The sequence below is a fragment of the Amphibalanus amphitrite genome, unplaced genomic scaffold (assembly GCF_019059575.1).
Source record: "Amphibalanus amphitrite isolate SeventyFive unplaced genomic scaffold, NRLGWU_Aamphi_draft 000381F_arrow, whole genome shotgun sequence".
NCBI lineage: Eukaryota > Metazoa > Arthropoda > Thecostraca > Balanomorpha > Balanidae > Amphibalanus > Amphibalanus amphitrite.
In genome coordinates this window covers 290,300-312,191 of record NW_024881875.1, presented here as the reverse complement: position 1 = coordinate 312,191, position 21,892 = coordinate 290,300, and the positions used below count along the sequence as shown (strand labels likewise).

At 49.5% G+C, this 21,892-nt stretch overlaps 1 protein-coding gene across 3 annotated transcripts; it reads left to right on the top strand.

Annotated features, from left to right (window-relative positions):
* The first annotated feature begins 2,935 nt into the window (after positions 1-2,935).
* Positions 2,936-6,939, top strand: LOC122390058 (zinc finger protein Gfi-1b-like). 3 transcript variants are annotated; one of them, XM_043382670.1, is made up of 3 exons: positions 2,936-3,235; positions 4,327-4,777; positions 5,050-6,939. In XM_043382670.1, exons 2-3 carry the CDS (start codon positions 4,355-4,357, stop codon positions 6,262-6,264), a joined length of 1,638 nt encoding a protein of 545 aa, XP_043238605.1. In that variant the 5' UTR covers positions 2,936-3,235; positions 4,327-4,354; the 3' UTR covers positions 6,265-6,939. The 3 variants fall into 3 exon arrangements, with proteins under 3 accessions (XP_043238605.1, XP_043238604.1, XP_043238606.1); XM_043382669.1 differs by having other exon boundaries at positions 3,003-3,235; positions 4,331-4,777; XM_043382671.1 differs by lacking the exon at positions 2,936-3,235 and adding an exon at positions 4,026-4,051.
* Positions 6,940-21,892: the final 14,953 nt, after the last annotated feature.

Sequence of the window (21,892 nt, the reverse complement as noted above, 5' to 3'; positions counted from 1 at the left end):
ATATTTTATTTTATTTTCTTACTTTCTCCATGTAAATATACCATTTTGCTTTGATATGGTGCCGACGGTGCTATCTCGGGAACGGATGATCGTAGCGCGCCGGACGAGGCGGCAATGGAAAGATCTCAACGAGATGGATCTAGACATTGTCCGAATGTTGTTCTTTAAGGTCACGGGTCAGGTCAAGGTCAGGTCAAAGACCAAAATTCCAGGTTCTCATTCCCCGGCTGCTCCTGAGGCACTTTTATAATGATGAAGCGATGTGAAAATCGCACAGCATGCGTCCAACATATTTTTAGAGGCGGTGAATCAGTAAATATGCAATCACAAGGTGAGGTCAAGGTCAAAATCAGGTCACGAAAGGTCATGATGAATAAACAGGGATTAGGGACATGCGACACATGTTTTATGGGTTATTTTCCGATTCCAAGTCAATGGTGATGGGCATTTGACCATTCGGGACCAAATCAGGTCAGATTAGGCCAATGCCAAGGTCAATGTGTAAAGTTGCTGTTTCTATGTCGGCATTAAAATACCTACCTAATAAAATTGTATGAACTTGTATGAACTATGAACTTGTATGAAATAAAATTGTATGAAAGTTATATGGCTATACTAGAGTAATGAGTGAAATGAAATGAATAATTTTTACATTTGTCTCCGTTTCCAAATTTCCATTTGGCCCATCCCGAAACCTATCGCTATATCATCTGCGCCTGTGACAGACCAGTCACTGCGGGCTCGGCTCGCTCGAATGAGCCCTGGCGCGATGACAGACGACGCGCCGGTCCATGCGGCAAAACAGCACAATAAAATCATCGGGTGTCATAAACGCATAGGGTGACGTTGGTCGCTGGTGACCAGTGAGAACTATACGTTCGTCATACAGAATGAGGTGCAGAGTCATCACTGGGACGCGCCACAGTGCACCGTTCACCCGTTCGTGGTGTACTGGAGGGAGAATGGAGAGGGACAGCACCAGAGCTTCTGCATTATCTCAGATAATCTAAAGCACAACACGACCGCTGTCCATGCTTTCCAAAAGGCTCTGATTCCACGACTGAAGGAAAAAATTCCGTCTTTGACTAAAATCAGATACTTTTCAGACGACTCAGCAGCACAGTACAAAAACCGCTTCAACTTTTCAAATATCTGCGCTCACAAAAGTGACTTTGGGCTAGACTGCGACTGGCAATTTTTTGCCACCTCGTACGGGAAAGGCGCATGTGACGGCGTGGGAGGCACCGTGAAGAGAGCGACCGCTCTTGAGAGTCTACGCAGGCCCACAAGGGAGCAAACACAAACGCGACCAAAATGTTTGAGTTTTTAAGTGACAAATTCGAGACTACAGTGAACTTTGTATTCGTGTCGAGGGTCGAAGTCGAAAAAGCTGCAGAACACCTCAAGGAGCGTTTCAGCAAAGCGGTGGCAGTGAAAGGCACGCAGAGTCTGCACTGCTTTATTCCGGTCAACCACGAGACACTGCGAGTCTCAAAGTTGTCAGGGGGACCAGGCCGGCTGGTGAAAGTGCACCGCAGTAGGGCACCGAAAAGACGAAAGTGAGCCCGCGTAGACTTGCTAGCACCCCTGCCGTGTGTCTGTATGGTGGCTGTCTGTACACTGTATTGTTGGTGATATGTGTGCCCAATACATTTCAACGAGCTGGACACCAAAATGTGTGTTGTATTTCCTTCGTTGAACAAGGGATTGGTTGACCTGACCGTGACCTGACCTGAACTGACCTGATTTTGTCCCGAATCGTCAAATGCTCATCACCATTGACTTTGGATTGGAAAATAACCCATAAAACATGTATCGCATGCACATAATCCCTTGTTATTCATCGTGACCTTTCGTGACCTGACCTTGACCTGACCCGTGACCTTTAAGAACAACATTCGGACAATGCCTAGATCCATCTTGTTGAGATCTTTCCATTGCCGCCTCGTCCGGCGCGCTACGATCATCCGTTCCCGAGATAGCACCGTCGGCACCATATCAAAGCAAAATGGTATATTTACATGGAGAGTAAAAAAAATGAAATAAAATATTTATAAAAAATACCTATCTCCAATTTTCACAATATAGTTTCCCAATACCCTAAGCATTAATAAAAGCTAAAAAAATAAATTTTATTTAACTGGCCACACTTTGAAAAATTTGAAAGAAATTTTTGAACAATTTTTTGAAAATTCAAAATTCAAAATTTTGAAAAATTTTGCATACCATCTGAAAGCTTGTGATGTGGCGAATTCAAATATGTATAATTTTTATAGTTTAAAAAAAGTTTTCGATTAGATATAGCTACTAAAATACAATGATGTTTTTAAACTTTCTAAAATTTCCCAATGTTATAACTCAAAAACCGTTGCTCCTACAGGTCTAAAAATCTCAGATTCGGCTTCTGGACACAGAATAACCATATAGAGCAATTTTGAAGAAAATCTGAGGGGGTCGGGTGTTAATTTGCACCCATGAGCTGTTGAATCGTCCTGGAATGCCCCAGCTGCCAGGCTGGTAAGGCTTTCACTTATCTTTGAATCTATTCCCTATTCCTCATACATCTAAGTGATCATACGCTTGCATTAGCTAATATTCCCAATTGGACGCGTGTATAACACGCTTCCTTCCCAATTCCAGCCTTTGAATTTACAGCAAGTTCAGAAATGATAATGCATTGCTTGTCTGTTACATTTTCCTTCGTCTACAGTTTCTTTCGTTGATCTTGCCACATTTTGCCCTGCCAGCAAGATATGGAAGCCTTGTGAAAAGCGATAATGTGAACACATATATATTGCACATGTGCAATATATATGTGTTCACATTATCGCTTTTCACAAACGTCAAACTGTCATACCACAATATGGAAGCCTTACTGATGACATTAGCTGCGCACAAGTTTCGTGCTATGACGCTGAGAGCATTAACCCGGTTTACATATATAGGGCCTTGGTTTACATAGCATATTTGACGAGGCTCTAGCTTGTTAATGTGGCGATAATTTCGATGCAGTGGTCTTCAAATATTTAGATGGGATCATTTTGTAAATTGTTAAGCACCATAAGCATCTTTTGCAGCATCACGGACGGAGATATAAGCTTGCAACAAACCCTATGTAAACGCGTCTATTGAGTGGGGGAGAGATGTCGGTGGCGGGGTTATTATTTTGTGATTTTCTCTAAATATGTTGGTGCATTTGGGTTGAAAGATACCATCTTTTTATCTTCGTTACATGGTACGTATTTTAGACATCATCCATGTCATATAAGCTGGGCAAACTAGGCTTTTGAATCAAAATATGGAGGCATCAATAATCCGATTCTGGTAAGAGAAGCCATGACCAAATATGAGCATGGAATCAATCATTTGATTCATTTTGGTACACTTTTTACTTCAAATGTATACTTAACTTTACTTCAAAAGCTTGGAGTTAAAAGTTATTCAAAAATGTTTTTTGCAAACATGTCAAATTTTGGGGACTTTTGTCTTTTGGAGGCTAAGCTAAACCGTTGTCCTTAGGCCAAACATGAGAACAATACTCAGAAAGGCCTTTAAAAGAGCTATCGAATGTGCTTTGCTGCAGTGCTGTAGCTCTATTGGTTCCTTACTTATATGCTGATTTGTAAAAAGTTGTCAAAATCGGGAACAGAATTTCGTGAAAATTTTACCTTTGGTGACCTCCAGTGACCTCAGTGATGACCTGATTGAAAAATGACCTGCATGATTCTGAAAGGTCTTCTAGCGAACTATACATTGCTCTTTGCAGCATCTTTTGAGGCTGCTTTCTTTCCTAGATAACCTGGTGTGGCAAAAAAAAGAACCACCATGGCAAAGTTGGCTGAGAGGCCCACCCGGTCATGTGTTAATGAGCACATTACACTTTGACATCCAAATTCTCCCATTTCCCAAGAATCACCTGATCAGGTGGTGGGATCAGAGCCCAGTTAAGAAACTCTGCTTAGCCAGGGCTCTGCCTCTGTCAATCTGTCAATTCAGAAACATTGAAGCTAGTTTATTATGTCTCCAAAATGTTTGTTTAGCATAATCACAGGTAAAGGCTTGGACATTCGCTTAGCACACTGATTTATTTTCATCAGGCTCATCCCAGTGTTATGTGATATTTTGATAATTGCTTGGCACTTGTGCTGGTTGATTGGGTTTTTGGAAGATTGTCTGTATGCAATTGTGTGATTCACAGTCTCTTGATATGACTCAAAACATGAAAAACTGGTCTAAACGGGATGTACTTTTGAAAATACAGCCAGACAGATTGGATAATCCCAGTGTATTTTCTGGCTGTTTGACGTGATTTTGAACTATCCACAGACAGCCACCTAACCCCATCCAGCCGGCCATGTCTACCGAGCGGCACCTGTCGCTGTGTCTGATTTGCCTGTCGCCGCCCGGCGCGGCCGTCAGTATCGAGGAGAAGGTGGCCGGCTCGGGCCGTCCGCTGCGTGATGTCATCTCGGAGCTGGTCTCCGCTCGGGACCGGCACATGCTGCAGACAGTGTGCCGCCAGTGCCATCAGCTGCTGGCCGACTTTGACGCGGCCACGGAGCGGGCGCGCGCGCTGCGCTCCACCATCCAGAGCGTGTTTGACGGCGCCGACCGCCACCTGGTGGCCATGCTGCTGGAGCCGCGCCAGTCGCGCGCCGTGCTCGCCGCCGCCGCCCGACACCGGCAGACCGGGGCGGAGGGCGCAGAGACGCCCGCCGCCGTGCACATCGAGATCCTGCAGGCGGGAGAGGAGGGGAAGGAGGCTGCACCCGACCTGGTGAGTGGGCATTGAGTGTCAATAACTCACTTCTGTTTGTTTCTTTTTTTGGTAGTTTTTGTTATTTGTTCGATTCTGATCTTGAACGGTGTGACATAAATCTGCTAATGTCAGTCTGCAGTCAGCACGCCTCGTTTGTTGTCGAGATCAAATATCGTCACAACTAAATGGAAGATAGTTTTTTAACTAACGTCACATAGATCTGCTGGGTGTTTGGCTCTCATTGCGTACTGTTTGTGCCTCCGAGAGTTACAAGTGCCGTTCTCCAACAGGTACCTGTGCCATCGCCACCTCGGACGGCCGAGGACGTGACGTTCGACCTCTTGGAATCGGTCACAGCCGTCCAGCAGCTGAGCCTTCCCGCGGCGGACCCCGGACCGCAGGCAGGTGCTCCCCCCTCCACTGGTGTGGAGATGACAGCGACACCCCTCACCGACCCCGTCACCAGCGTCCCCACGACCACCACCACCACCAACATCACCATCACCAGCAGCAGCGAGACGGTCCGAGACGACCTCACTGACCCCACCGGCACCAACAGCGCGATCCCCGCAGACAGTACCGCCGACACTGCCGCCCCCGCCGCCTCGCGCTACCGCTGCAGCCTCTGCGGGGAGGGGTTCCGCGACAAGTCGCTGCTGCTCGCCCACCGGCGGCGCAGTCACGCCCGCCGGACCCGCGGCTCCGGCGGCGGCTCGGCCGCGCTCGAGTGCTCCGTGTGCCGGCGGCAGCTGCCGAGCCGGGCGGCGCTGCAGCGCCACGAGCGCAGTCACGCCGCCGACGGCCGCTTCGACTGCACCACGTGCGGCAGGACGTTCCAGCGTGCGGCTACGCTACAGGCGCACCAGCGGCTGCACGACGAGCGGGGCCTCTGCTGCCCGTACTGCCCGCAAAAGTACACCTCGCGACAGGACTTGGAGCAGCACGTGGCGCGGCACACGGGCGCCAGAAACTGCGCCTGTCCAGAGTGCGGCAAGACGTACCGGTTCCGGTCGAATCTGGCACACCACATTCAGACGGTGCACAGGAAGGCGGAACTGGCGTGCGCAGTGTGCGGGAAGACGTTCAACATGATGAAGAAGCTGCGGCGTCACCGGAACATCGTGCACGGCCGGCTGCGGTACAAGTGCACAGAGTGCGACAGCCGGTTCTGCTACGAGGGGCAGCTGCGCCGGCACATGAAGAAGGCCAAGCACGCCAGCGGCGGCAAGGACCAGTCGCTGGAGGCCTACATCGAGACCGTGGAGACGGACGTGGACGGCACGCAGATGCTGACGCTCGTCATCGACGACGGCACCGCGATCGGGGACGACGATACGCGCGAGACGCTGGTGCTCTCTGTCGGAGAGAATTTCGACTCGAGCTTAGTGGAGGCGTCGGTAGACGGCGCTGGCGGCGGCGGCCGTGGCAGCGACACCATTCTGGAGATCATTGGCGATGGCGATCTGACAGCCGATAGCGCCGATCAGATAATTCTCCAGGGTTAATTGGCTTGTTGCGATATCTATCGGCTACCGACCGGTCCGGTTTGCGACTCGGCAGCGCCTGTCCTGCCAGTCGGGCGGCGCCGGCGGCGGCGACGCGTGCAATGTGAAACCTCCGGCAGGGAAGTGCCGCTTCGTGCCAGCTAATGGTGTTGCGACGTTGCTAATTGACTTCGGATTAGTGCTTTTAGCGCACTCTCGGGTTACTGGCAAACATCTGAAGTCTCGCGCGTCCCGAATTCCAGAACCTGGCTGTTCTCATTATTTAGATAATGAATGCATTTCGAGAGATTCCTCACACCACCGTCCCTAGCAATTCATTCTCTCGGACATTACCATGCATTAAAAAGGCGGAACGGGTAAATACAACCATTATACAGTGTTTATTGGGATACCAATATTGGTATGCGTAAGAAGTAGCAAGTGTTCATTCCAACGAATTTATTACTTCGTTCAGACATTTGACAACCGCGCCAGTACATAAAATGCATCATAGACCCCTGTATGTCGAGGTCTATGGTTGCTTAGTCCTAGGTTCCATCCAGATGATCAATTTGCTATCATGTGCCATATATGTCTGACATATCCGAATTTTGTTTTAATAGTGTATCGACTACAACTGTGATGTGTTTTAAGATATTTGTAATGCATATCTGTGAAAAATATTACCTACAAATACCTTTGCGTGTCATATCCCAGGTACGGCCCTTCAGGAATTAAGTGGTTGTTTAGTGTTTACCGCAGCATCACAATAATCGATTAGCATTGATGGAAAATGAATCTGTATATAGGCAGCCAAGGTGTCCGCATGAAGCTTCTCCTCATTTCTATTGAGTCATTTTACCGGGGCGTCTGTGGGTACGTAACGCTACCCAGGTCAAGCTAAACTCGAATCGCCATAGGGCGGAGCTAAATTAAACGTTTCTCAAAACCATTTCTGCTGCTGAGCCCTTGGATAACTCATGTTGTAAAACACAGGTAATAATTCACGATGAACACTTCGTATTATATTGTTTGGCAAGTAATGAATGCTTCAAATGTTATTTCATAAATATCAAAGGACGTTTCATTCCCTAATGGAGCCGCGTGCAATAACTGTAATTGTCATTCTTTACCACCATTTCTTTTACCATCTTTGTTCCTATCTGGAAACTGCTAATGAATAATTCGCTTTTGTCGAATTTCACTCTTCTTCTACTTGGTCATACGTAAATGCATTCTTTTTTATATTTTCCATGTTGATGATGATTCATGTAGACTTCCCGCCGTTATCGATAAATCGTACCCCTCTTATAGTAGGTATGTTCCTTGTTTATAAATTACTCAGACAGCACTCGCTATTGTTTGTTAATTGGCATTGGCTAGCGCATGGGATAAATGAATTGCGACATTGTATGATTGGCCAGGGCCAGTAGGTTTACAGGACACATTGTTTTACGAACATACTATAGGGAGGTATGACAACCAGCATGTCACTGAAAATGTCGTTTCTCTTCTGAGATGCATTTTAGCGTGTTTTCGGCAGCATTGGTCGGTATAGGTAATTCAAAAGTACCCTCTTTTCGATGCTTAGGCTAAAGGCTTGGAAGAATGCAATGGACTATAACAAGTAACAGAGTTGTCGCTGCAGTGGCCAGTGACGCGATTGCCGAAGCATTACAACTACTCGTCCATTTCAGCTCTGGATTTCATGTCAGTCATCACAGCTCACTCAAACACCCCCGTAATTACCGGTGTGTTGCATGTCTGTATCTATGCACAGTAATTATCGAGGGTGCATTCACTGCTAAGTATCGAAATGGCCGGATATTAGGGTCAGAGGTGGTGTGCTACGCGACACACGGGAGTGCAATCCGTTGCACGTGGCGTGTGACGGCCGCCGTTTCTTGTTGCAGTTGCCACGTGGCGCTGCCGCGCGTGTGACGCCAATTATTCAGGAACACGTGGGTTTGTAATAAGGGTCTGGCTCTCCGTCCCGCACGCAGGTCGCACCGCCAAATGAGTGGCAAATATCGGGCTGCGGATCGGCCGTCATAAGCACATACGACATCATGTGTTACTGTTGTTACTGCTGCGCAACTTTGATAACTTATTTATAAGTCATAAATTAGCTTTCATTATTGTGTTGGTTAATTTTCTTTTCTTTTTAAATGGGTGAATCTTATGGAAGTTATATTCGGTTACCTACAGTCGTTAAGTTTTTGGAACTCATTCCTGATTAGTCTTTGTTCTGGGCTCTGGCCGGAAATGCATGCAATACCTAACTTTTTAACCTAAACCTAACCTACCTAAATTTATTTATATACACTGAGACTTTTTGAAGCTGAACACGTCTATGTCGAACACGTCTGTCGTTTGAATGCCGACCGGTATCGTCTTTGACATGATTTGCATGTTCTTTGCCGCCAGAAAAGCTTGATACGGCACAGAAAGTATGGTTCGGATTCTTTTCGGTTTCCTTCAGATATTACCAAAAGGTTATTATTGTTACCTTACTTTTTTACTCCAATAGTCGGTCTTATGTCTTGCTAGGATTATTCTGGCTGCCCAGCAGTAGGTGCATTGCTTTCGTTGTCTGCAACGGACAATGTTTGATTGATGCACCTTTCTCGCGTGTTTACATATGCGATACTTCGGACCACAGCTGTGAACTCAACTCCGTGTCGGCATTCGTGATAGTTTGTCGGTGACCATCTGCTCGCAATTCTAATTGAAATGTGTCGTCAAATCAGGTGTCTGAAAGCTATAACGACCGCATTCCCTGTCCAAACATGCTAAATCCGCCGCCGCCGCCAGGTTATGCATTTCTCAATCGTGTAAACTTCGCTTAAACGACCGTTTGCAGATTGGCGACGCATGAACGGAGCGTTAGCCCCATGTCTGCTCGGATCCGGCGCCGGCTGTGACTAACACTACATGACACGCTGAGCGAGATTTGGCCGCGACAACGGCCCCGGTAGCCGTGCAGTCAATCAGCCCGCGGCGCGCGGCGCGGCGGCTGAGGCAAAGATGGCATCGCCTCAGCCGGCCGGTCGGCGCTGGACGCACCTGGCCGTCCGCTGGACGTGCTGAGCAGCTCTGCTGGGAGGTGGTAACTGGTGCCGGCTGGTGCTGAGCAGCTCTGCCGAGAGGTGGTAGCTGGTGCTGGCTGGTGCCGGCTGGTGCTGAGCCGCGCTGCCGAGAGGTGGTAGCTGGTGCCGGCTGGTGCTGAGCAGCGCTGCTGGGAGGTGGTTACTGGTGCCGGCTGGTGCTGAGCAGCGCTGCTGGGAGGTGGTTACTGGTGCCGGCTGGTGCTGATCACCACCGCTGGTCGCCGCCCGCTCCGCTGCCAGGTGCCAGCTCTCTCAGTCGCCACCTCGTGCACCGGCCAGTGCAGTGGTCGGTGCTGGTCCCCACAGACCGCCTGTGACCACCACTGACCGGTGCTCAGCTGACCACCGCCGGTCAGTTCCGACCGGCGCTGGTCACTACCGTTCTGGTCGCCGTTTGTTTCCGTTGGTCGCCGTTGCATTAGTAGCCACTGGGCAGTGTGCTACCCCATTCGCCGACATCACTGGCTATGCTGCTCCTCGGTCTCAGAGATGGTTTTTGTCACTTGGATCGCTGTGGATAGGTATATGACGCGGCTCTAGCTGTGAATGTGTGGCAGGTTCCCAGGATATGACTCGTCCCCGTCTGCGGTCCGGCTGACCGGCCGTGGGTGCGGAGGTGCCGCTCTCACGGCGGTCACGGCCGACCCCCGGCCGGGTCCCGGTGTCGTCACGACTCGGCGACTCGCCGGCAGTTGGGCGGGCTCACAGGGGAGAGACAGCGGTCGGCGCAGATGAGCGCCGTGATTTACGGCAAGTGCCGGATGGCTGCCAGTCACTGTCGTGGCCGGTGGGTGGGGAACGAGTGGGTGCCCCGGCTGATGGTGGCAGCGCCGACTCATTGCTGCTCTCCTTGGGTGATCGTGCTGAGGACTGTGACGTTTAGATGCTACGGCCTCTAACTTTTTACCGATTTCTTACCTATCTTTTATCGGGAAACTATTCCGCCTCATGCCTCTCCCTATATGAGAATGCGATTTTAGGGGAAATGAGATGTCTGTTACCATAACGTGAAATAGCGGAATCTGAGAGCTTCCCCTTCTAACCTTCCAGAATATGCTGTCAATGGGACTCCCCTATGTTTGTGAATCGCTGTTCTAGCGTGTCCGTGGATAACACGAAATTAACTGTATGATGCCTGATGCATGTACCCAACTTTGTTTTTAATAGTGTTCCAAGAACATGCATTTCCAACATTTTTCAGCTATTCGAAGTTTTATAAATGTCTTTCCTGGGAACTCCATGTGATTTGCCCGGATAGTAACATGAGACAGCGGCTTATCAGCAGCAGCAAAAGAACAAGTGCTGACGGGGAAAGCTAACCACACGTGAAGAAGCCGTCGGCTCAGTCCGATGTTCCCTCGCTTTTTTCATCTGAAATGACCTGTGATTTTCAATTTCCTGTGATTTGGGACAGCACAAACTCAAAATTGTGCAGAACTGTGGAAGTTTTCTGCAGAACGTGATTACATCGTGCTTCGACAGACCACGTATGATTGATTAATATTTTCCGAAGAAATAAGGGAAACGTGTAGGTAGGTATAGGACTAGAGGACGTGTCATTCTGAACTATGCCTTTACCAAATCTTGCATTAATTTAGAGGAAACTGAAAAAGAACAATTAAGGTGAAAGCGTGAAATTAAAAAGAAGACTGTTATGCCCAGCGTTGTCATTTTTTCAGACTTCTTATTGCAGTGGTGAACAGGATATGAGTCATGACGACATTATTTCATTTTCTCTTCAGCATTAATCCAGATCGGAGCATCGTCTCTTTATAAATCTCACTCTGCGCTTCTCGCTATTGTGCTTTACATGAAAGTTTCAAATATCCCGTTCTCGTTATTTTCCTGCCTCATCTGTGGCTATGGCCCGATGACTATTCCTCTCATCTCATAATTCCCTGATGACATCTGCTCCGATACCTACCTACTGACATTGAATCGCGGCCTTTCCGCACCGGCCGCGGCCGCGGTGTTTAATTGGTTATGCTAACCAGGCAGCTGTCAGTTATATCTGCGGTCGTCGAGCGGCTCAGCGCGCTGACGGTGATCCGCTCATTACCTCACAACGGTCGGCGCTGACCGGCGCCACACCGTGTCGACTGGCGGTAATCGCCGGGTGCAGGGCGATCCGGCTCGGTGTCAGCTCTCTCCAGCTCAGTCCTATAGCTGGTCCAAACTCAGTCCCTGTCCAGCTCTATCACAGCTTTCCCCAGCTCGGTTTGTACTTCACAGCTCTTCAAAGCTGGATCTGCACTTGATCAAAGCTCTCCCCAGCTCCGTGTCATGACTGCTCCCCAGACTGGTCACAGCTCGGTCACCGCTCTCCCCAGCTGGGTCTGTCCTTTATCACAGTTCTCTCAAACTCAGTCCCAATCTCAGTCACAGCTGGGCACAGCTCGCTACTGCCCATTGGTGAGTCGCTGGAGCCGGTGACTACACCGTGGTGCTGTGGGTGGTGGTGGGTGACCGGGCGCTCCCCGTCCGTCTGAGCGTCAGGAGGGCGTCCGGTCGGACGGCTGCGGGACCAGACCAGTGGCGACTCGCTAATGAGGCGAATACTTTGGTGGTGCCAAACCTCTGCTCGTATTTGGCTAATTCAAATGCTATCAAGCTGATTGCATGCAAAAGGCCCACGTGGATCGTCTGAAAGTTGTTCAATCTGCCTGATAAATTCTGACCTGCTTTGGTAGTTTCTTGCGTTTTGTATAGCGTGCTATGTTAATCGCAATAGCGCATTATTCTTTCATTTTATTTTACTTTGTTATTATTGAAACATTTTCAATGAACATCTTTTCATACATGCAAGGATCAATCGCTCATTTAGGTGGTAAAGTTTAAGAACAAGGTCAAGACATCGGTCCACCTCATTAAATTAATGACCGTATGTCAGTGCGTTTAACAATGCACGAAATATGTCGAGTGCTGAGGTCGGTGTGCCAATTAACGCACACGACAGCGGCGCTGTGGCCTCAGAGACGATAATGGCAAATGTCGGACATACAGCGATATGCCCCAGAGCCGCTACAGAACCCGTGTGGAACCAGCACGGCCTTACTTGAACCGTACAAAGTGACACTAATGACCGTGAGCTGCACCGGAATGGCGGCGACAATGGATCAGTGAAAGTTTCTCCTAATTAGGTACACACATCTGTATAATGGTGTTAAGCTCTTTATAATTAGTTGGTACCTACCTCCGTTTTTTGCCTATTTAAGCTACCTTCGCCCCTTATGCTCTTGCCTACTAATTGCTGACTCTCCTTTCCCATTCAGTCCAGAGAGTCATCCCTTCCCCTCCCAGGGAACGACAGAGCTCCGCTGGCCACCGTCCGCTGTTCTTCCCTTCCCTCTCCTCCCTCTCTTCCCTCCCTCTCCCCTCTCGCTGCTCTGTTGTCCGCGCGCGTCCACCTCCGGGTTCGTCGTCAATCACCGGGCCGTGCTCAAAAACCGGCACGACAAGCGAAATCCGGGCTGATCTAATGATTGGGACATAACGTCTCAGCAGTGGACAATTCGCCGCCGCCGGCCCCGCATCTCTAATGCGCCCGGAATGGCCCGCTCACCGGCCGTCGGGGCCGACGGAGCGGCGCGTCGCTGCCGACGGAGCGGCGCGTCGCTGCCGACGCGGGCGGTCCGACCGTCGACGGAGACGGAGCGGCGGCCGGATGTGGCCGCCGTACGAGCAAGAAAGTGAGACCGATGAGTGTTAGCTCAGATAATTGACAGAGTGGTAGACTTCATGGCTTATAGCGTGGCTTTCTCTTATACCTAGCCCTGATGAAAATGGCTATGTCTGCGTCTTGGAAATGTTTTTTTTTAGGGGGATGACATAAGTTATTTGATTATCATTGTTTTGTTGTGATTTGCTATATAGTAATAATGCCATGGTATTCATACGGTAGCTGTTTATATCTTTTAAGGAACACGTCAACCATTATGCTGTTTGTTGAAAGTTGGCAACGTTCGTCTTTTACGGACGTAAGCATAAGAAGTCGTTCTTCTATTCAGTAAAAAAAAAAAAGCTTATATAAATGAGTCGATTCCATTGAGCGTCGTTTATTTCATCTTGCAAGTATGTACGAGGTAGGACACGATAACTGATTTCTTACATCAAGCAGAACCAGAGCTAAGGGCCCTTACGATGCTATCAACTAATGTGCAAACCTGGCGAACTTGTTGAACCTGGACGTTGCATGTCGCAAGTGATAACGAATCCATTATGAACAGAAGGTACTCCAGCTTAACAATGCAAGATGGCCCTCGCTCAAATCGGTACTTCGCAATGGTCGTGTGTTCATTAAGTGACCGTTAAACCTTCTGTCCAAGAATACCTAGATGCGTGGTGGGGCGGTCAAGCTACCATGCTACCATGCTACCATGCCCCCCCCCCCCCCCTCCATCGTCCCAATGCATACTACAATAAATGTTTCAGTTGGTAATGGGATAAATGTTCTGCTTTTGTCTTCATCGTACAATACATATCCCTTTTTCTTTTGAACTGCTATTTAAATAGTAAGAACATCATCTGCGTCGATGTTTAACAGTAATTGTTAAGAGCGTTGCTATTATTGTTAATATAATATCGCTGCTTTGCACGATGTCGATTTTTAATTCCTGCTGTCCAACTCAACGTTTTCAGTGTCTAGTAAATTCCCCTCGACTTTGAAACAATTATAAATGAACCGTCTTCCTTATTTTCCGAAAATAAGTACCTACCCTATAATATAAGCCGGACATCACACGGGCATTTTTCGGTCCCTGTCACCTCCAGTTCACCTGGTAGGGGAGAGTGGGGTGGGTTGTATCAGTTTTTACTCCGAGACCCATAACCTCGTAACTATCCGTGATAAACTCATTATTTCCATACTATCCCCTTCCTTGATTCTTCTGCTTTTTTTTGTGCAAAGTAACTTTTCCGCTACCTCTACCAGTTTTTCTTCTACGGTCTGCCGAATAGAACAATGTTTTTGATACAACTTGCCCCATGGCTTGGGTGAGTTGTAGGTATCACATGGTGGGGTAATTTGTATCACTATTTCACGTTTCAGGGAGTGTGCTTGCTACTGGTTTTGAACATAACAACAACAATAAATGGGGTTAATACAATGTATAGGTATGCTCAAAGGCTTCACTTTATTAGACCAAACTTAGGTCAATGCAATCCGAACGAAACATCAACAGACTAGACGCAAAAGTGGCCCGTTAAGAGCAAAGAAGCTAACACATTGTGCCGAAATGGAACGAGCATTGACTAGCTACCTACAAACGCGAGCCAGGGCTTAGCTTTCGCGATCAAAAGCAACATACATACCCATACCCATACATACATACATACATACATGTTACAACATACCCCACCCGGCTCTGATACAACATGTACCTAGCCGCCATCTTGGAAAAAACATCCTCGTGCTCAAAAAACAGCGGACAGCTGGAGAAATCCGTTTTCACTCACGCAGCCTTAGAACCTACCCTCACCACCGCTACGGAGATCTTTCAAATTCGTGCACATCTAAATGCCCAAAACACACATTTTCTTGCAACTTATTTTTTTTAGAATGACATTAAAAAACATAAAATCGGCTCTCACCTTGAGACGCGTCCACTCAGCCACAAGACAGAACAGGGAAAGATGGCGCCCGGAAAACCTCGTCGGCTGGTCGTGTCGCGAGCGCCATCCATTGGATAAGTTTGGCACAATTCGCCTTGATACAACTTGGACATGATACAACTCTCCCCGCTCTCCCCTACCGGTGACTGGTGCCCGGGACCGCTCCCCTCCCCCCGCGGCCCCCTCAGCAGGTGACCCTGCGGTCGGCGCCGCGGCGCGCAGGTCGCCGGCGCGGCGCGCGGCCCGCTCTGTCGTCGCCCGGTGTCCGATGCTGGAAGTGATTCGTCTGACACCTCGTCCATCAGCGGTCTGCAGCGCCGTCACCGGCGCCGACCGTTATAAATATGCGCCCCTCGCGCCGTGCACGGAGCAGGGGCACGGCCCATTTTTGACCCGCGTCCATGCCGACCGGTTCCCGGACGCCACAGAAATTGATGGGCCGAAATTTTCCGACCGGTTCGGCGGCTTTGGTGTGTATTGATTGCCGATCATTCGGTGGTGGCAGAGTGAGACCCGGTGCCGGTCGGCCACATGAAACGGCGACTGAACTGTGGTTTACATGAGGTGGCAGTAAGTAACAGTTGTCCTGCAGGAATGTTAGCTGGGATCGCTAATCATGAACTCCAACATGATTATTTAGCATGTGTTAGTTTCTGGTACGAGTTTACCGAAGGGAATACCTAATTTAGCAAAAGCGTGTGCACTGCGCACTGTGTAGTTTGTGTGACCTCCATGGAATTTATGTGCTGTGCAAAATGCATGCAAGTTTATAAGGTGTCAACTCGCCCAAGGTCATGACCGCTTCCAATTCGGGCGAGATGAAAGAATGCAACCTATATCAATGTCTCTGTTGTTAAAATAATTTGCCTGTTTTGTGTCATAACCCCTTTGGGCTATGATCGCTTTGTGACACGTTCAAATTTGTGATCTCCACCACTACAGCCTACTGATTTGGACGCAATTTCGGAGCAACAGCAGGCTCGTTGTCAGCTCCCGTCATATACCGTGCACACCTGTGTCCAATCCTGTCCTGTCCAGTAACCCGTCCTGCGCTCCGTTTCTTTCCAGGCCGGCACGGTGCTGTGGCTGCTGAGACCCGACTCCTGTCCAGTGTCCAGTACCTCCCTCTGCGGCCAGGTCAGTCCGGTCACTGCCCGGGGGCGTCCCCACCCCCGCCGGCGCCCGTGGCCAGGCGGGTACACAGGGGTACACAGAGCTCGTTAGGGGCTACACGCCGGGCCCCGCCGGGCCGACACCTCCATTGATCTGTGCGCGATAATTGCCGCATTGCCGCGCGGCCAATTAATTGCGGAGCCGGACCGTGCAGACCGCACCGTCGACACATTCAAACAGGCGGCGCGCCATAATCGGCCGCAGTGCGCCATAATTAGCCGCCGTGCAAGATGGACGGTCGCCGGCGCCCGCGCATGGTTTCCGGCGGCGGACGTTCCGACTGTAATTCCGTCGGGCGCGCGCGGAGGTGGGGAAGGCGGGGCTGGCTGTCCATTTGTCCACTGCTCATGCGGTGCGGCAATATTGCTGCTGCAACTGCCATATTGCTACCATATTGTTGTAAGGCCCTCACGTTTGCACGGATTGGAGGTGAAAGGAGGGTCAACTAAAGCTTTTTTACGTAAAGATTCCGCGAGAGCAGTCATTTATTTGCATAAATTCATTGTTTTTATAAAAGCCGGTGAATATTATTCCTTGCTTCTGTGCATTTCTATTTGTTTGATTCGTTTAAATGTAGCTCTTCACACAGGTTTTTTTTTAGGTTGTCAAATGTTTTCTGGGCCATTTAGCAATTCGTTTGGTAAAAAAGACGAATTAGATCGAAATCACCATGGCAACATGGACAAATTGAATGTGCTTCTATTACACCATTCCTATGTATTCCGGCATAAGTATCCTGCTATCGCCGTTTTTGGTACCGTTTCTGCCGTCAGACAACGTGGCTGGCGCGCCTCAGCAGACCACCTCACACGCCGCCGCACTGACCGCCAGTCCCCGCCGACATCGGCCATTAAATCAAACCGGCCGGCCCGCGGCGCCGATCGCATCAGAGATGGTGGCGACAAACGCTATTACCTCCGCTCAATTAGCCTATCTAAAACACAATTCCTCCGGGGGATTTGGGCCGAGCCGACCGCGCCGCGCCGCGGTGGTCTTTTTATGCGAGCGATGTCGGCGGCGGGGGAGGGGAGACGCTCCCCGTGCCCGTGCTCCCCTCCCCGCCGTGGTCCCCTCACGGACCCTCCCTGGCTGGCTCCCCTGTTTGGCCCGAGGGCCGGAATCAATGGCCTCGTGCACGGTGCCGTGGGCGCTCAGCTGACTGCGCCCGTGATGGATCGGCCGGGTGTCTCTGTGTGCCCTCGGCGGCTTCACTGGGTTCATGGCAGCGGAGACCGGGGGTGCTGAGGGGAGTTTTATCGCCCGGAGGCGCCGGGCGATGACTGTTGTCCTCGCTGAGTCCCCTGGAAGCGATTGTTGATGTAGGAGATAATGAGAGCGTCAGCTTTGCTGCGACATGTGTGCTTTGGTAATCGTTGTTGCCCCTACCCACGTGGCCGTGACCCTCGGTATTGTATATTTTGGATTTTTACTTTAGTTAACACTTAGCTACTTTAGTTAACAAACTAGGAAAAAACAAAACACTATCAATCTCAATGATCCATGATCCGGTTCCAAAAGTGAGTACCTAACTGACTTGGTCTTACCTGTAGTTTGGATCCAAAAGCCATGCTAGTTGTAGTACGACTTGGGCGCACGACTAAGTTTTTTCGTTATGTAAAACCATTTCTGTAACCATTTCTGTAATGTAATGACCATTCCTGTAACCATTTCTGTACATATTGGACCTGGCGCATTTGGCACATACACTGGTGCAGCGTTTAGCCTTTTTAATGTAACAATTGGCCAACATTTGCCTTACCACAAAGAGCGCCCCGTCGCGTGATCGGTGGTGATTTCAGTCTGTCAGCAGCAGCAATGGTCGAGTGATGCCATTAGCGAGTGCCGTAATCCTTAGCCTTCAGCCGTGACTGCAGGTAAGGGTGGCAGCTTTTACCGGTGCCTTCGCATGTCCGCCCGCGCCGCCAACGGCTCAAAATGAGGCGCGACGACTCCGGGGCGATCGTTTTTTCCGTTATTTACTAAATGTATTTAACACAAGGCCTCGTCTAACATGTTAACTGGGGGGGCCAAACCCCCGCAGTCATCGACCTTGCCCCCCCAGTCAGGGCAAAAAGTCCCTACTGGGGGGGCCGGCAATAGTCAAAAGGCAAACGAATTTTTATTTCGAGGCATCAGTGCACACAAAAACAAATGCGTAAACGAAACGATGCAATGTGAGCACATTGAAATACCCCATTACCTAGGGCTGTTATGTGTTTATTTTGTTTACCTGAACCATTTGTTGTTTTTTTTTTCGCTCAGCAATACGTTACATTTCGTCTTTTCAGGCGCCCAACTCCGTGTCCCGGATATTTTTTTTTTCATTAACCCATTTATGCCCAGGAATATTGACCATCATGAAAATCGATGAAATCAAAATATGTTGTGCTCCCACCAGGGCCTTGCATGGAATCGAAAATAATTTTTGCCTGCAGCAAAAGTTTTTCGAGAAAAACGTAAAAAACGTGCGTTGCGAAATCGCAACGAAGGGCACACCGGGCGCCATCAGCGTTGCGAAAACGCAACGACGGGCACATCAGGCGGCCATAAAGTACACTGAACTGCCGTATATGCTAATTTGTTTTCACAAAACGTCAATCAACTGTTGACAACTATTGCTTGAAAATGCGAATCCCACATCCCTCATGCTTTATAACCCGCCTAAAATTGCAGGTTAGTCGTACCCACTCTCAGCAAAAATGAGAAAAAAATGAACCGATCCGGCTTTCACAGATTACCCGTGCAAGGCGTAGCGCATCATAACAAATCGCCTCCCAGTTTATCATGTTTACACCTAATCCAAAATTTCCATGGCCCCGCTCTCAGCGACCTTCACGTGGGCAGGCCACCCATGACCCACCCCCTTCCCCCCTCCCAAGCACTCACTGCACCCGTATACAGGCGCGCTCCTATGTGAGCTGCCCGATTGCGATATACGTTACCGGCATTGTCTCTTTCTCGAGACAATGCCAGGACAGAATGGTGATTCGACGTCAATCCGTCCTTTCCGTCTTCAGGATAGTTGAATCCTCCTCCACGCCTCAACCCCCTGTTCCGGGCTGGACCGGTAACGTATATCGCAATCGGGCAGCTCACATAGGGGCGCGCCTGTAGCCGGGTGCAGTGAGTGTTTGGGAGGGGGAAAGGGGGTGGGTCATGGGTGGCCTGCCCATTGGCTGGGCTCAGTCTCCAGTCTACGATTAACCGTGTCCGCGGTCAGACAAGTGTCTCCCCTAATTCCAATAATCCTGCTAGCTCTAAAAATGGTCTGATTAGATAAAAAGCCTATCAAAGTAAGAAAACAAGCGTATACTCCACATCAAGCAGCTTATGAATCTATGCGAGTTATGAATCCTAAGAATTATTATTTTCCCAGGTCCGCCCTCATTACCCCTGCCAAAGGGCTCAGCTACCCCCAGAGGGGGCCTATCCCACTATTTGCCGACCCTCAGTTATCTTTTCTAACGTAAATGTTGGTAGTCAGCAGATTCTATCCAGAGAATGGCGATGCCTATCTGTCGCCTGATACCAGAATACATCCCCGTTATTCATTATTTATGCACAATGTACATAGTAGATCCAATTTCCAAAGGACCTAATTATCTCTCAGCTCCGTTAGCATCGCCGACCGTTTGATGCCTGGGTCCTTTTCCTACAATGCGATTTTCAGACGCATGGGAAGTTGGGAACACATTGCTTAGTGAACGAACAGCCCGAGGCCGATAATCTGCGAGAGAAAAAGAAAGGAGTGTTTGTGGCTGTTTGAGCCAACAAATATGAAATGTGTCGCAACATTTTACGTGCGAACGCACCTTGCACTAAACATACCTATACACGTCCCTCATGGCATAGGCGGCGGAGGGGGGGGGGGGAGGAGGCACCGGGGCACCGTGCCCCCTTGATTTTGCCATTTCAACATTATCCCTATAGGCGTTACATGGAAATGGAAATGGAAAGAATGGGACCAAAAGTCGGCAGTGCCCCCCCCCTTAATTGAAGATGTTCCGCCGCTACAGCCTCATGGCTACAAAATGAGATAGAGAAAGAAAGAGAGAGAGAGAGAGAGAGAGAGAGAGAGAGAGAGAGAGAGAGAGAGAGAGAGAGAGAGAGAGAGAGAGAGAGAGAGAGAGAGAGAGAGAGAGAGAGAGAGAGAGAGAGAGAGACAGACAGAGAGAGAGAGAGAGAGAGGGAGAGAGAGAGAGAGAGAGAGAGAGAGAGAGAGGGAGAGAGAGAGTTGGGGAACGAGGAGGAGAGGGCGGAAGATGGGGGAGAGAAAGAGAGAACCCACAGCGTATCACGAGTGAAGTCTATTGTTGATATTCATACTACCGCTACCCTGCCAATGTGCCCATCGTTGCGTTTTCGCAACACCGCTGTCTTTCCGATGTGCCCTTCGTTGCGTTCCCGCAACGCGACCGTAGTCATATTTGAAAATAGTCACAAACCCTTTTTGTAGCATTATTTCTTAACAAAATGCATATCTACGCTATTGTAGGGACTCTGCAGAATATGTTTACACAATTTGCATTACGATATTATTAAGCACTTAGCCTACTTATCTTGGTTTTCGTGACGTCATCACTCACAAAACCTTCGACTTCCCTCTGGGAGCTCTAGGCAGTAACTTACCGGCCGCACAGACTTGTTACTGCGTAGCATCATGCGCACAACCATGCTACGCACGTTGAAATTTGTCTCATCGGTTAGTCTCTTTTACACACTTCTCAAGCTTCGATCACGTCGACGCTTGCTTGCGTTGCGAAAACGCAACGAAGGGCGTAAATGGGTTAATTTAGTCCGAACCTTTTGAATGGAAGGATTCACAAGTACAGAGCCCCCGCTAAGCAGAGCTTTGCGTTGGCCCTGCCCTCTACCCTCCGATCGCGCAATTCGTGATCTATGACAGAATTTAGAGCCCAAAGTTTAACGTATGCACATAGCCGCGCACGGCCGGTCTTCTCACTGACTTCGAATGGCTACGACCTGCCACCAACCGTAACCATACTCGCCAGGAGGCTCATAAAGATCGAGCGATGTCGCGCTTCGAACCTGGACTGTTATAACCGGGACGCGTGCCCTCACCACGCGGAGTCCAAGGCTCTACCGGCAAAAATTTCTCCTTTAGGTATCAATCTGTTGTTTCTGTCCTCGGGGCGTCAATCTCTTGTTTTTGCCTATCGTCATCCTCGCTATGCGGCGTCCAACTTCTGGCTGGACGGTCACCGGTGTGCGGCTAGAGTAGCTCCTAATCGTAATGAAGCAGGCTCCCGTTCTGGGTGGTCGTACGAAGGCGCAGATGCCAGATTGGTGGTCTGTCTGTGGGGACGGGAACTCTGACAGCTGGATTATCTAAAGAAGTCGGCATGGAGTCCTGGAGGGCAAATGCCAGCCACTTCGGGTCCCAACGGGCCTTAAAGCACTACTATCTTCATTTTTGTTTAGTTTATAGCCTCTGACGACCTTAAGGTTGTGTCGAAGATCCACGGCGATTACGGAGAATCCACCTGAGAAGCCATCAGTCTCCAAGTTGATACACAGGCATTACACTGGTCTGAGGGGGCCCTAGTGGGAAAATACGGTCTCCACTCAGATTGACCCTTAAAGCCTGGTATGGATCATATAAAACCAGTGTGGGCTACCATAGAGGCCGACGTAGGTCCAGAAGCTGGCATTAGCCCTCAGAGATCGGCATCGAGCGCTCAGAGGGACCCGTCAGAAACCGATGAGGTTCTCAAAAAATGCGTATGGGCCCTCGA

Coding starts and splice junctions, on each gene's coding strand:
- LOC122390058 (XM_043382669.1), top strand. Junction 4,778..5,049: donor AGGAGGCTGCACCCGACCTG/GTGAGTGGGCAT, acceptor GTTCTCCAACAG/GTACCTGTGCCATCGCCACC.